Source organism: Larimichthys crocea, chromosome XXI, assembly GCF_000972845.2.
Source record: "Larimichthys crocea isolate SSNF chromosome XXI, L_crocea_2.0, whole genome shotgun sequence".
In the NCBI taxonomy this organism is placed as follows: domain Eukaryota; kingdom Metazoa; phylum Chordata; class Actinopteri; family Sciaenidae; genus Larimichthys; species Larimichthys crocea.
In genome coordinates, this window is record NC_040031.1 from 19,470,792 (window position 1) to 19,485,328 (window position 14,537).

The window sequence follows — 14,537 nt, forward strand, 5'->3', positions numbered from 1 at the left end:
CATTGTTCCTACAGTAGCCCAGAACTAACAAACTAAAACACAGGCTCCGATAGGGCCTTTTGCGGGGTTTTTTCTTGCATCTTTCGCAGCCACCATAGTTTTTTCTTCACTTTAGAGAGGGAGACGGTGAGGCAAGAGGGTTACAATCAAACTACATTGCCAGATGCCACACGGTCCTACACACTGGTCCTTTAACAATAAAAAAAGATACATTATACACGGTAACTGCTTACATAAAAAAATAAAGAATAAAATAAAATAAGGAAGGATAGATGTTTATCTTGAAGGTGTGAAGAGCAAAAACAAAACAGAATTGGACAGGTTAACATCAACAACAGATGAATCTGTAATATAAGATATGATTATAAGAGATTTGATAAATAATAAATAAATGTATGAATTCAGGTAAGCAGTCTGTCCTTGTTGTATAATAATGGGAGTTAATCCTTTACTTTTAGAAGAATGGCAGAGGAATGACCTCCAATATTGTTTTTTCCACAGATAAACCTGATGAGTATACTGCCTTGCTGGAAGTGCTTTGAGCAAAAGAAAATATCACAGCTCAAACAACATGCCTTCACCTTTATTTCCAAATACATGCACACAAAGAAATAACACTACATTGTAATTGCACAGAAGCACTTAAGTTACGACACACAAGGCTTTATAATATTAGTTGTTAAAACAATGTAGAACATGAAACCTCAATGTCTAAGCAAACTATTAGCAGACATTAACAGTTGTCAAGTTGAACACGTTACTCCAGGATAAGTTATGGTGCTATCCCATGGTGTTTTAGCACCGTTAATGAACACCAACATGGTGGAATCTCTTGTAGGAGAATATTCTTCTAAGCAGTGGCAGACCTTCAAAACAATCAATAGTACCTGGAACGGTCTGCGTAAATATAAAAGGTTAGTCAGTGATAAAATATTTTGGCTTAGAGATAGTAGAAAACCGTGCATGTACAGTGACTTCTGAAAAAAAAAAACAGGAAAAGTGGAAAGTGGAGAGATTCCCAATAAACGCTGGTTGGTTTCTCAAGTAACATGGTTGCATTCCTGTGTGTTCATTGTGTGTACGTAACTGTACAACTTTAATATCTTATTAAAACTAACAATTCACTAACTTCACATTACAGTTCAGATTTAAGGCCACTGCAAAACACAAACACCACAAACAGTACTAAGTTTCTTTACATGAGGCACAATTTTTGGCACAACAAAACACGACAGTGTACACAATGGAGATGATGCTAGATCATTGTATTAACTACATCTTCTAAAATGTCAATGTGTCTATGTTTCTGTACATTCACAGTCACACAACTTACATTTTTACTCAAAACAAAATATTTCAACTCAAACATATTTGCGTTCACCTTCATTGGCAAATAACTCTCATGTTACTTGTTGCTGTATGCACTTTAATGTAAGGCACTCGCAGTGAAATGTGCTATATAAATAAACTTGCCTTAGTTCATGATCCCTAGAGCAAATGTGTGTTCACGTCTTTTCACTGCCTTTGTTTGCATTGATCTCTAGAAATTGCTTCAAATTGGAAAATGCAAATGAACAACAGCATTGTCACTTGATTTTAGTTCTACATATTTATGCATTAACATGTTCTTCTTGCACTGTACCTTGATTGTTCCCTTTTTGCACGTCACTTTGAATAAAAGTGTCAGCTATAATGACTAAATGTAAATGTAACTAAAGTATCTGTAGAACCTAGTTTATATACAGTACATGTATGTGTACTTTTTCTTCACAAGGAAATTCATGTGTAGACACCAGTCTGCTATACTTTGTGCAAACCAGCAGGTGTCACTGTGTTTGCTGTAATTAAAGCCACAAAGCTCTTTTTTCTGGCTCAAACTGGAAAATAAGTCCCAAAACTTCATGAATGCTTATCCGTATATCCGTAAAGTAAACCAACAGTAAACTGATTGTAATGTGGAATAAATAAGATCAGTATCAAGTATTGTGATTAGTGTATAAATTAAATACAATAAATAGATTTTCCCAAACTTAATTATCATTGATAAAGTAACATGCTGTAGGCTAACAAAACGTTTTATGTTAAAACAAACAAGCAAAGCCGAGCTAACTTGTCATTATGTTATAATGTTACTACTTATATACTTATCTTACATCTTGGCCTTTAGCGGGGCCATGCCAAGTGAATGGAAGAACGTGTCTATAGTGGTCAGATACTCTTGTTGGTGCCTCTTTAGGTGACCTGCGTGTGTTGAATCCTCCCACTTCTTTGCTGTGATGTCCATTCCGTGCTTCCGCCATACATCAATCAACTCCTCCACAGCTCGTGCGTCGCTCAACGGATCGTTCTCGCAAAAGAAGAACAGTGCAGGAGCGGTGAGGGGATTGTTATGAAAAACATCAATGCTTTTGTTAAAGTAGTCCACTGTTTGGCGCTTGAACATTCCAAAGTACAACAGGCTTGCTTGTTTGACCAGTGACTCCCAACGTGGAAATACGGTCTTGCCGAGGCCTGGGCAGAGAGGAGAAAACAGACACAATTTTAAATTGTGCATAATGGATACTAATGAAATTAACTGAACCAATGTGTTAAATCATGTTAATACTGAACTGACCTATAGCCATTCTCTCCAAAGAACCCACTACCAAGCTATCGTAGACTTGGCCTTTGATCCTCTGTGTGAGCGCCTGATATTTCTGCGTGTCCTCAGACACATGTACCAGCAGCTGAGCAAATGTGTAGCCACCGATAGAGAAGGCATGCACAAGCAGTTGACGGGAGACAAAGCGTTCAGTTTGGAGCAACTCCAGCAACCTCTTTCCATGATCCAAACCCCAGCGAGGCCACAGGAACTCTTGCACCTTGTGTGAAACAAACAGGAACCTCCCTTGATTATCAGCTTTTTACAAGGTCACCATGATCAAACATATCAGATTCCTTTGACTGAAACCTCATAGTCCAACCAAAAGAGTGTACTTTTGCTCAACAGCATTTAATGACTCTATTTTAATGTGTACTACATTTAAACATAGTAACTGAAATGCTGTGAGAACATATTAAGACTATTCAAAAGCTCCCTTATGCCTACAGAGTCGACAGTATATAGGTCATCATGAATTCACATGATATGTAATATTATTGTGGACTGAGCCTCCATGGACTTCAGTCATAACTTACTGTGACGTGTTTGATTGGTGCGAGACTGAAAAGCTACAAGCCTCAAGTCTGTTTTGAAGCAACAGTCCTACTTTTGTATCATGATGTGGTTTGATATTATTTCTGGCCTACATGAGCCATGCCATTTTTTACAAATCTTTTTAGAGTAACTGTTTCACAAATTCACTTTTTTGTTGTTTGTTGTTGGAAAGTAAGCCCTTTCATGGAATATTTCTGACTACAGGTGCAACTAATAATATGAATCATGACTGCATTATGTTTAGCTGAAACTGAGTTTCAGCACCCCAAGCGGACTAGGCCAGGAGGAAGCCTGCATGAATGTCTTTGTGGACTGGATAAGCACTCAAGTCTGCAAGAGCGGTGAAGTCCAGACATTTGGATTCACTCCAAGATTATCAGCTTGTGCCCTTCTTCTTCTTCTTCTTCCTCCTCCTTTCTTCCCTGTTTTTGTTGGCACATAACTACATAATTAGACTCAATGCTGCGATCTATCTATCAGGTGGTATGCATATATATATATATATGTATATAACTTCAGGGCCATGTGGCCATAATTTAACTGTATTCTTTCATTGCACTTACACAGCTCACAGAATTGTCAACAATGGGCTTGTTGCACAGATATTTTTCAGACAAGCCAGAGAAACACAGGTGGACTTAATAACAACAACGACAGCAAACCAGCACACAAAATGGCAGGACCTCCTCTAAGTGGGATGTAGCTGTCATTAATACGCCTGTTGAGTTTCCTGTTATAACGTCAAAAATTGTCTGCTTGCAAACAGTAGCTGCTTTTACAGCTATATAGGCCAAACTGTTCATGGGCTTGTCCTAGACTTCTATGAATCCTATACAATAAATAATGGTGTAAATGAACCTTTGAACCGCTGATGTTGGCATATGCGTTATCTGTTTGGCATGTGGGTCCAGAAGTCTGTTTGCACTCATGCAGGGTATATGGGGACGTCTAAACATGAGTATGAAAAGTCATGACAGAAAGATCAGATCTGAGCATACAAAAAAAAGACTACATGCATGGATAATACACGTCTATTCTAATGTATTCAGTGTTACCAAAATAATATACAGGTGATATGTACAAATCAGCAGTTCTTGGCTTACCCAGATCTATGGTGTCCTTACCTCACTCTCTACTACAAGCACGTCAAAGCCGGTGCGAAAGTAGATTTCGCAATACTTGGCCAGAGCTTGTGGACGAGAACCCAACCAGGGCAGCATCAGCATCACGGGTTTCTGTTCCTCTGAAAGCCGGGACTCACATCCTGAGGCCGGAGATACTGATTGATTCATGTAGAAAGTGACATTTTTACTGAGGCGGAGGGCTGTCACTCCTCTGCTCAGCGCTGTCCTGGCCAACATAGCAGCTGCTCTGAGGCTGTTCAGAGGATGATAAATGTCTACAGAAGACAAGGAGTGGAAAAAGTTATTCCTTGTTGTTTTAACTAAACAGTTAACCCTCACGTTAACTAGTCGTAGCTCAAGTTAGCTTATCGATTAATAAACGTGATAAAAACTTAAACTTGCCTCCACACTTAACTTGACATGTAACTATCTCAAAGACTTTATTTGTCCATATTTTTTTCAGAGGCGTCAAAGCGAACACACGGACGTAATGTACGCGTTAAAACGCCTTGGTGCCTTTACGTCTGTCACGTTAACCTAAACTTTTTTCTGAGTTACTAACCTGATCCCAGTCGTGCGCCGGTGATGCTTTAATAAATAAGGACGGCTCTTCTAATACACATTGAAAGTAACGTCAGTGTTATGTTTATACAAACTCTTTTCTCAATCGGATTACTTTTCTTTAACCCTGATGCTTCCTCTTCGACTTCTTCATTCGTGTGTATGTATATGTCCTCAGTTGGAAGCCCCATCTCCGGCACACTGCTGCCCTCCTCCGGAAAAAGACTCCGATCATCCCCCACCCCCGTATTGTTCTTGTGTTTTCCAACAGTTGGCAAAAAGCAGCCTGACAGGTATAACCTGCTCTAATCCTTTAAACACAGTAATGAACCATTAACTCAAGGTTTCTTCACACAGTGCAGCAAATCAAGGTTTTAGTTGTCAGTAATCATCAGGAACATTTTGTTCTTTATACTACTACTACTACTACTACTACTACTACTACTACTACTACTACTAATAATAATAATAATAATAATAATCGACTTTATTTATACAGCACCTTTCAAAACACAGTTACAAAGTGTTTTACAATAAAACAGAAGATAATACAACAAATCACAACAACAATAATAGAAATTATGCATCTGAGGATCTCAGAGAGTGAGAGGACACTACAAGTTCAACTAAATAACTTGAGGCAAGACCTCTCGAGGCTTTAAAACAAATCAGTATGATCTTAAAATGCATTTTGTAAGTAATCGGTAGCCAGTAATATGATGAGCCAGAATAGGTGTGGTGTCGTCATGTTTCTTTGTTCCAGTCAAAATCCCTTTGTTATATACAAAATACTACTCACAAAAGAGAGAGGTAAAGTCTTGTATTCTTTAACTTCACATAGAAAATTCAGCGTGAGATAACATTCCAGGATTCATACGATGTGTCTAATGAGTTCATAGTGACTTTGTTATACTCACAAAGTCACTATAAATTCAGAAATGTCCATACATATTCACATTCATTTACACAAGCGTATGTTTGTAATGTATAAGTATCTGCCATACAATACTATAAACCTTTCAGATGTATATTTATTCCGCTGCACTGATATTATTTGTTCCATTAAATGAAATCAACAATGTGATGGAACAAATAATATCAGTGCAGCGGAATAAATATACATCTGAAAGGTTCATAGTATTGTATGGCAGATACTTTTATAGAGATGAACATTTTCAGTGTCAAATCAGAATTAAAATTAGCTTTATTGTCCAAGTATGTTTACGAGAAACTCCACGACTTAATCATTTCTTCATTGCTCTCAGTGTACTTACACAGGACAGCTAAGAACAAGGGCAAGGACAAATAGAGTACAAATAAAGCTATATAAAATAAATAGGACTGCTATGTATACAATATGTTTTTAAAATTGTTGTTGCTTCTGGAAGTGGTGTCGGTGGGCCAGTAGGGGACAGTCTATACTATATCTCTAAAAAATAATACCCCACTATGCTGTGCATCCTTCAGATGAGATGTTAAACTGAGGTTATAACTTATTGCAAAGAGCAGACGGTTTCCAGGTGTCTTGGCAAAATTCCTGACCTGGCTCTCTCCATTTTGTCACATAATCATCCCCCACTTTAAGTGTCTCTATGTTTCCCTCCCTCTCCACCTCAAAAAGATGTGTGGTCAGTGTTCTGGTGTAAAATGGCTGCCATGCATCAGCCAGGTGGGTGTTACACATTGGTGGTGATTGAGGTGAGTTATTACTATTATTAGTAGCAGTAGTAGTAGTTCTACAAACTCTGTTGGACCTTTTTGATGACTGAGTCTATTGCCTCCTTTCCATTTTTTCCTCCATCCACAAAACATGTAAGTGTATTCATAACTGATGACTTTGTGTTATCACTTAACTCTTAAAATTAACATGAAAATTAACATGTAAAGAAAATAAACAAATACCAGTATCTAGACCTCAATATAGAGTGTATAACATTTCTTATCCACACCTTCATCCTAACCAAGATCATGGTTTGTTTTTATCCACGTTTGCTTGTGCAGCTTTGTTTCTGTATCTTTTCCTGACTGTCCACATTCCCAGCTGGACCCCAGTCCCTGCTGACTTTGTCTTGTTGAAGGATGACTTGTCTAAACACAAACCAGTTGCCCAATGAATTAGGATAGTAAGTGTGAGGCGGCAATAATTTGACCATGTCCCTCACTGAGCTCATATGTTTGGCCTGTCATTGTTCCTTTCCAGGCCCTTTAGTTACGGCTGGATTGGTGTTTTCCTGTGTCCTCATCAGACAGCGGGTTAACCACACCCCTTGGGAAGTTCCTATCTTCATTACTGACAGACTGCCTAAATGAATTTGTGCAGAGGCGAGATGAAATTTAGATTATAGCTAGTAAACTGTTCTCTTCGTTATTGGCTGTGGTGTTTGCTGTCACAGTCAACATGATTCTTGGCAAGCCTTTATGTCTTTGTGTTTTCTGCTATATATATGTTTGGCAGATTTGTTTGGGATGCAGCTTGATGTGTATTTATCAAAATACTTTAGACAGAAGAAGAATCGATGTGCACAAAAAAACCTATGCAGCTATAATCCTGTCTTGAAACCTGCTAATTCAGCATTAGTCATTCGAGAGTTTAAAACATAACTTTTTCAGATCCTTACTTAAGTCAGACAGAGCCAATACATTACTGTGACTGTGTTTTAAACTCTCTGTCTCTAAATGCATCCAAAGGTATGTGGATCAGTGTCTATTTTAGAACCATCCTTGGGAATTGAATTAGGCCATGAGGCTACTGGATTTCCCCCATTGGGTAAAAACAGCACACGTGAATGAGTCAGATAACATTGTAAAAGAATGAAAACGAGTGACATGGCACCATCAGAGAAAGAGATCATCGCGTTAAAGGCTCTTGCCATATTAATTGACATGGCAAGGTCATGAGTGGTAATTGCAGACTTAAGGTTAGCAATTCTTTGCTTAAAAGTGCATCCACTTGGATGAGAGTAACGGTATGTACACAAGTACACACACTAGTAACCACTATCTTGCATTATGCATGTATGCTATTCAGAGAGAATATTCTGCTTCATCCACAGTTCATGGCATGTTTCAAACTGAGCTGTTCATGTGATGGCTGCTTTAAGAGGAAGGGCACAGCATCAGTTGTAAATTAAACCCAATAGCATTTATTGATCTGCAGCACTGGTTAGTTTAGTGCAGGGTACTGACTGCCTGATGAATGTGCTTTGGGCCTTTGACAAATGTGCTTTTTTCTTTTTTATCTCCTTTATTTCCTTTATTTCCTCTTCTCTTACTTCTCTTCACTTCTCTTCTCTTCTCTTCTGCACATGCACTAAACATCACATACCATGCACTATACACACTAGAGGGGTGTGTCTGAATGTATATGTGGAACAGAAACAGCAGTAACGCAACTACAAAAGAGATGATAGTGAGTGCTCTGATTTAGGGAAGAATGGGATCGTGCAAACAATCAACCTCGCTGTCAGATCAGTGCAGTGTGTGGGACAGCGGGGGTTGTCTCTAGGAGGTGGGGTCTGTCCCATGTGTCGACTGTCTGATGGAAAGAAGAGGGGCACAGCATAGTGAGTATGAAAGGACACCGAGTGCTACACAGAGAGAGACTGCAGGCATGCAGCGGCACAGAGCTGCATATATGTTTAAAGAGGCTGCAGCAGAGTGAGCTATTGGTAAGGTAAGAAAACTGAAACGAGACTGGCTACGAGAAAGCAGCTGTGTATTTAATATCCTTTCATGTGCTGTTGTTATGAAGGAATCTTTGCACTCTAATGTTTAGATTGTATGTATGTCACAGGACTTTATAGGAGAAAAGGAATAGTGTTTTCAAGGTAGTGATACGTCATTGGAGCATTTTACATATCCAGTATTTGCATCTTAGTACTCAACCCACATGCAGAGATTCAAGCTATTTGCTGCAGATATCCTAGCAATACATAGCATTTGATGAGTGGTTGCACTGACTGAATGTGATTCCCTTTCCTATTTCTCCAGGTACGTTACCATGAGATCCCCAGAGACCTGAAGTTAGAGATCTGTCAAACATGTGATTGGTCAATATTCCTCAGAAATCTACAGCATGTGACATTGCGGTGGAGTTTCTAGACCCTCGCCATGCTCTCTCTGTGGAATCTTTATCTTCTTCTCCCCCTTTCCTTGCCTTTCTTGCTTCATGTCACAGTTCTGACTGGAGAGAATGTGAAGGAAACACAACAGCCAGACACTGACACAGCAGTGCAGCGTCTCTCACAGCCTTCCCAGAGACGTCATGGATCTGGCTTAACAGCAGCAAGTCCCATGTTGGCAACTGAGAATGTTGATTTCCTATCTTTAAGTTGGCATCTATCATCACCTGAGGAATCAGATAGCCAAGGGGTGATTGGTGAATACACTGATTTACAGGAGGGCACAGAAACATCACCTTTGCATCCTCATGAGAAGGGACCCACATATAGTGCACAACCAATCAAGTCCTCATCAGGAGGAGTTCCTCCTCCACCTGCCCAGGATCAACAAACATTAAAGTATCAGCCAGGAGAAACCAGTACTGGATCTTTATTGCAATCTACACAAACTGGAGAGATTCAGCCAAGTTTCCCAGCCAAGCAGAATGAAACAACTGACAGCCAGTTACCTTTTATTCTGCCTGGCTCACTTCCATCAGAACAGGACTCCACTTCACTGCTGTTCGCTGGACCTGGGCCCAGCCCCGAGCACCCCACTCCACCAGTATCCACTGGCAGGTTGGGATGGACCTCTGACCCTCCTGTTATCACACAGGGAAAGACACAGGAGGGGATTGCTCCTGTGAAAGAGACCGGAGGTGAATTGATTGATATTACAGATCATATTTTACACAGAGGAGCTGTCAGGATTGAGGAAGATAAAGGTAAGAGTCTTTCCTTGAATAAAATGTCATGTTTTTGGATCATCTATCATTCACAAAAGGTGACACCAATTACACTTAATGTCTTGTCAGTTATGTTACTGGATTGTGAATGGTAGGATTTAATGTTGGACTCATTAAATACATGAAATGAAATCTACAATCATGCAAGTTTATGTGTGACTGCAGTGTTTGTGTGATATGTATTCTGCTGGCAGACACAGTTGTTTTACATTCACAGAATGCTTTGCATCACATCACTCCCTCAAGCTTTCACTCTCATAAATTTCTCCCCGACTCTTCCTCAACCTTCTCTCCCGTTGTCTTGCTCTCTCAATCCTTTTGTCACAGATTCTCCCACACATTCCTCCACTGTCTTGTTAATGTAGAAGCATTTAATTACCATTAAAGTCAATGTCCATTATCTACATCTAAAGGTTACTGGATGATGTGATGCATACCCGCACATGCAGTATTTGCTGTACACACACACACATTCACACACACATGGTGGCACTCACTTGTCAAAGTAAATGATGTGTTGTGTCCACAAGCAGAGGGGGAGGAGGGATTTGGCAGAATTGTGTGAGGAATTACTCTCCCTCAAGCTGCCTATGCATATAATACCAAACATGATTATTATCCTAACTATTTCCCTAAGTGTATTGATATTTGTGTCATAAGACGGCCAACACATTTTCAGATGTTGGTAGTGAACACAGTGAAAATCTCTTTGTTTTTTTTTGCTGCTTCCTCATTGACATAACCACTTCACTCCTAATGGTTGAACAGAAATAGAACACATCCCATTTACGACCAGCAGGTTCCCTCATTCTGTTGGCTCTATAGTCCATACAGCTTTTTCCCAACCCTCACTCAATTTCCCAAGAGAGTGACATACATTATTTACTGGCTACAGCATCACAGTCATATATGAAAGTTAAATACCTCGGCAGATTCCTGTTGAAAAGATGCAACATAAATGATAACATCATTTGACCATGCTTAATAATAGCCACACAAAATGAGAGCAGCAATGAGGTCAATACTGGCTAATCAACACACATCTCTCTCTCTCTCTTACACGAATACAGACACACACAACTTGCTTTTGCTCCCACTCTCTCTGTGACCCAGTTAGATATTCCCAGTTACAAGCCTGCTCTGTTTTATTATAGATTAACTTCACACATGGCAGTTTCTACCCTGCTCTCTTTTTGGACAATAAAGACAATGAATATAATTGACTTTGGCCTGTGTTCATTTTTAATTTTTTTATTAAAATCACCACTATCAAGTAGTACAGAGCAACGCTTTGGGCTGAATGCTTATATCTGCATGCTAACATGCTCATCCTGAAGAGGATAACATGTTTGCGTGCAGGTAATGCGGACAAATCACAACCTTATTTCATTGTGTTAGGATGCTCTCTCCACTTGCCAGTTAAAAGCTTCTGCCTGTCTATCTGTATTTGGTTCTCTATTGACACAACAAATAATAATGTAATATTTAATTTTATTGTACTTGCTTTACAGATGATTCCAAAGATGATGAGCTCCATGTCTTAAAGACAAGTGGCACACTCTTGCTTGATGGTAACATCGACTCGTCTGCCACAACCTGCAAAACATCAAACCAGTCTTGGACTCCCACCTACTCAGATGATTTGACTCCCAATGAGTCCCTGCACCCCTCTCTGGCTCTCAGCCCTGCCCTTTTTGTTCCTCTTTATTCGGACTGGAACTCTGCCCTGGCCACATGGGGATTTGCATGGGAAGCACACATCTATGGCCTGGGGTCTGTCTTCACTGTATTTGGTCTAATCTCTGTGGTCTGTCTATTAGGCCTGCCCCTGCGGTGTCCACCAGGAATCCCCTACCTCACCCTGCTGCACTTGTTCCTCCTAGCATTTGCTGGGATCCAAGCTTTTCGTTTGCTCTATGATGCTTACAATCACCAAGATCGTCTTCCCCCACTGGGCTCTCTGCTGCTTTCCGAGCTTCCCTTTCCCTGTTTGATCTCGGCCTTCTCCCTGGCCATACTGCTTCTTTCCTTGCGTTCACGCATGCGGCTTTCTCTCCCACTTGCTAATTCAACCTCATTCTCGGTTTTGCCCAAACCTTGTCTGTTACTGTGTTTGTCCTTGTTCCATTCTGCAGCCTCTCTAGGGTGTGTTGGCATGCTCCAGCTCTTCCATAGCCTCCCCACCATAATTCTGCTATTCCCTCAGGGTGTGTTTGTATGTCTCACCATCTTTCTCTCATGCTCCTACCTCATCTTTTACTGCTTAATACAAGTTGACACTAAACACATCTACAGGCTGAATGACAATGGAGAAAGTGGAGGATCTCCTGAAATAATGCAACCTACAAGTTGTCCCTTTTCCAAAGCGGAGGACTGGGGTAGGGCAGCAGGAGCTGGAGTAGGGGCTTCCTTGTGTTTATTAGGGTGTGGAGGCCTCCAGCTTTATGGGATCCTCCATGCGCTTGGTTTGGGCGGGGTTGATGGCTATGGTTTCCAACCCTGGCCCTGGTGGGGCTACCAGGTTGGCTGTAGGCTCTGTGAGGTTGGGGTGTGTCTAGGTTTGTCTCTCATTGGTACACACCCTCTATTCTGTCACAACAGTTCCTCCATCAAGACCCTAGCTCACCCTCGGCCAGGATCTTGGTCACGCCTCTCCTGCAGCTCCCCTTCAAGAGGGATCACTATGCCCTCTCAGGGAGGTGCAAATTCTCCTGTCCTTGCCTCTCGTGATTCCCGGTCCCAAGGTAACCAGGAAAAGCAGGTGGTCTGTGATATCATTAGTAAGGGACAGTCAGAGGCTCTTCCTCTTTTCTCAATGGTGGATTCTCCTGGAAATGGGCTAGGCTGTGTCCGCAAGACCAGCAAAGCCCGGAAGACTGTACTGACTCTGCCTACCCCCCCAAGCCCACCGCACAAACCTAAAAATGCAGCTGAGTCTCAGCTATCGTCACTGGATAGCATACGGGTGGAGACTGACTCTACTGTGGACCTGCGGCCCCCATCTCCCATAAACTTGTCCCTCAGCATTGACCAGGCTCTGTTCAGCGAATCCCTATTTTCTCACAGTATCTTTGGGTTGCCAGGTCCATTCCATGCTTCTTCCAGCCTCTCTTTGAGCTCTCCTTGCCAAGAAATGTTAAAGCAAGGGCCTAGTTGTGTGGAAAATGTCCTATACCGAACCTCTTCCTGTGGAGATGTGGATCAAGAAAATACCCTGTCCAGTTCTAGACCTTCTCAGCCACATGGTTCTTCTCAAAGCAAGACACCAATGTCACCAGAGCAATGGGATTGGAAAGGTAGTATCTCTGGCTCGACGCAAGGCCTGTGCAGCAATCCCAAGGAGACAGGAAAACTGCGCTCGCATTCCTGGGCCAACAGGGGCCAGAACTTTACTCAGAGCAGCCTCCCACGAGCAATTCCCCACCTGTCTTACCACAGGCGTTACCGGACCCTGAGTTTAGCATCCCAGGACAGTCATGGATCTGGCCGGCTAGCAGGGACTAAACACCTGAGTGAAAGCAAACAGCTGGAATGGGATCTGGCTGTACAGGCAGAGTTTGTCAATGTGTGCAAACAAATTGATGCTCTGAGTGTTTGCAGTGACACCATTGAATTGTAGAAAGTTTAAAAGTCAATTTGTGAATGGGAGGTAAATGATATTGTCCAGAAAATATATATATAATTAAATTGAAAACAATTACATGAACTAATTAAAGGGGCATGGATATTATTGAAATAATATATACAATATGTGACTTCATCACACTGTCACACTTTACTCAGCTCTTCTCTTGCAGTAATGTTTTTGTTTAATATTGTGAAAGTGAAAGTATTATAATTTAAATGTTCATTCCAGGTAATTCATGAATGTCAAGGATCAAATATCTATTGCTGTCAAATGCTATCAAGAAGTTAACCTAAGCAAGATTTTTATTATTTGTATAAACGACATGAGCTTTTTTTTAATATTTGAAGCTATCCCGCAGACAGAATAAAGGTCTATGAAAGGAATATAATGGTAATGAGAAAAAATGCAGACCCATAATAATAAAAAATATCTACAAGGAGTCAAGTTGATCAAAAACACCTTTTGCTTCATATATATTCAAAATGTTAAAGCAATATCAAAATGCCCTTGTCAAAATGATCTTTATTCAATACTATTTACAATAAATATATTTTTGAAGCATTAGGGTGGGCAATAGAAGAAGACAAATATATTTTCTGTAACCCTCAACTAAGAACAACTGTCAATTAATGTTGTCAACCAGTACAATAGTTCATTTAATTGACTGCAAGTTATTGCAAGAGTTTATCATAGAGCATCATATGTAATACCAAAGACAGTGAGTGCCCCACCCCCCAAAAAAGGAAAATATGCAATCACATTAAAAGCTTTTTGTCTGCAAATCTATAAAGAAAGAAATCTAACTTGGTTTGTTACTGCAACTGGTTTGTTACTACCCTACACTGCTGACTCTATTTCCCTATTTTATTGACCCACCATTTAATTTTTAAAATACTGAGCCTGAAAAAAGACAAATAACTATGTATATTATGTACAGTTCATAGCCATGTAATTAATAATGTCTTTTTGCAAAATGATATTGTGGAAGATCACAACATGTCATCCAATGTCTGTCAGACTCATTTGTATTATGATTATAAACATGGGGATGTTGTGTGGAATTATAGTCAGATAACTCAGATGTAAAGCCTCAGTAGTCTCCTGTCTTGTCACTTTGACATT

The 14,537-nt window shown here is 40.4% G+C and overlaps 2 protein-coding genes across 4 annotated transcripts; one reads left to right on the forward strand and one right to left on the reverse strand.

Annotated features, from left to right (window-relative positions):
• Positions 1 to 562: 562 nt before the first annotated feature.
• Positions 563 to 5,104, reverse strand: si:dkey-5i3.5 (transmembrane protein 53). Its single transcript, XM_019260006.2, has 4 exons — positions 4,883 to 5,104; positions 4,321 to 4,595; positions 2,615 to 2,861; positions 563 to 2,511 (listed from the first exon to the last, which is right to left on the reverse strand). Exons 2-4 carry the CDS (start codon positions 4,555 to 4,557, stop codon positions 2,150 to 2,152), a joined length of 846 nt encoding a protein of 281 aa, XP_019115551.1. The 5' UTR covers positions 4,558 to 4,595; positions 4,883 to 5,104; the 3' UTR covers positions 563 to 2,149.
• Positions 5,105 to 8,241: 3,137 nt separating this feature from the next.
• Positions 8,242 to 13,516, forward strand: prrt4a (proline rich transmembrane protein 4a). Of its 3 annotated transcripts, none has more exons than XM_019260001.2 (3): positions 8,242 to 8,554; positions 8,872 to 9,766; positions 11,299 to 13,516. In XM_019260001.2, exons 2-3 carry the CDS (start codon positions 8,992 to 8,994, stop codon positions 13,404 to 13,406), a joined length of 2,883 nt encoding a protein of 960 aa, XP_019115546.1. In that variant the 5' UTR covers positions 8,242 to 8,554; positions 8,872 to 8,991; the 3' UTR covers positions 13,407 to 13,516. The 3 variants fall into 3 exon arrangements, with proteins under 3 accessions (XP_019115546.1, XP_019115547.1, XP_019115548.1); XM_019260002.2 differs by having other exon boundaries at positions 8,242 to 8,549; XM_019260003.2 differs by having other exon boundaries at positions 8,242 to 8,444.
• Positions 13,517 to 14,537: the final 1,021 nt, after the last annotated feature.

Excerpts from the sequence above, each read along its gene's own strand:
- si:dkey-5i3.5 (XM_019260006.2), bottom strand. The coding sequence starts at position 4,557 with ATGTTGGCCAGGACAGCGCTGAGCAGAGGAGTGACAGCCCTCCGCCTC. Across the intron at positions 2,862-4,320 it reads TGCTTGTAGTAGAGAGTGAG|GTGCAAGAGTTCCTGTGGCC; the intron begins GTAAGGACACCA and ends GTTTCACACAAG. Across the intron at positions 2,512-2,614 it reads TTTGGAGAGAATGGCTATAG|GCCTCGGCAAGACCGTATTT; the intron begins GTCAGTTCAGTA and ends CTCTCTGCCCAG.
- prrt4a (XM_019260001.2), top strand. The coding sequence starts at position 8,992 with ATGCTCTCTCTGTGGAATCTTTATCTTCTTCTCCCCCTTTCCTTGCCT. Across the intron at positions 9,767-11,298 it reads CAGGATTGAGGAAGATAAAG|ATGATTCCAAAGATGATGAG; the intron begins GTAAGAGTCTTT and ends CTTGCTTTACAG.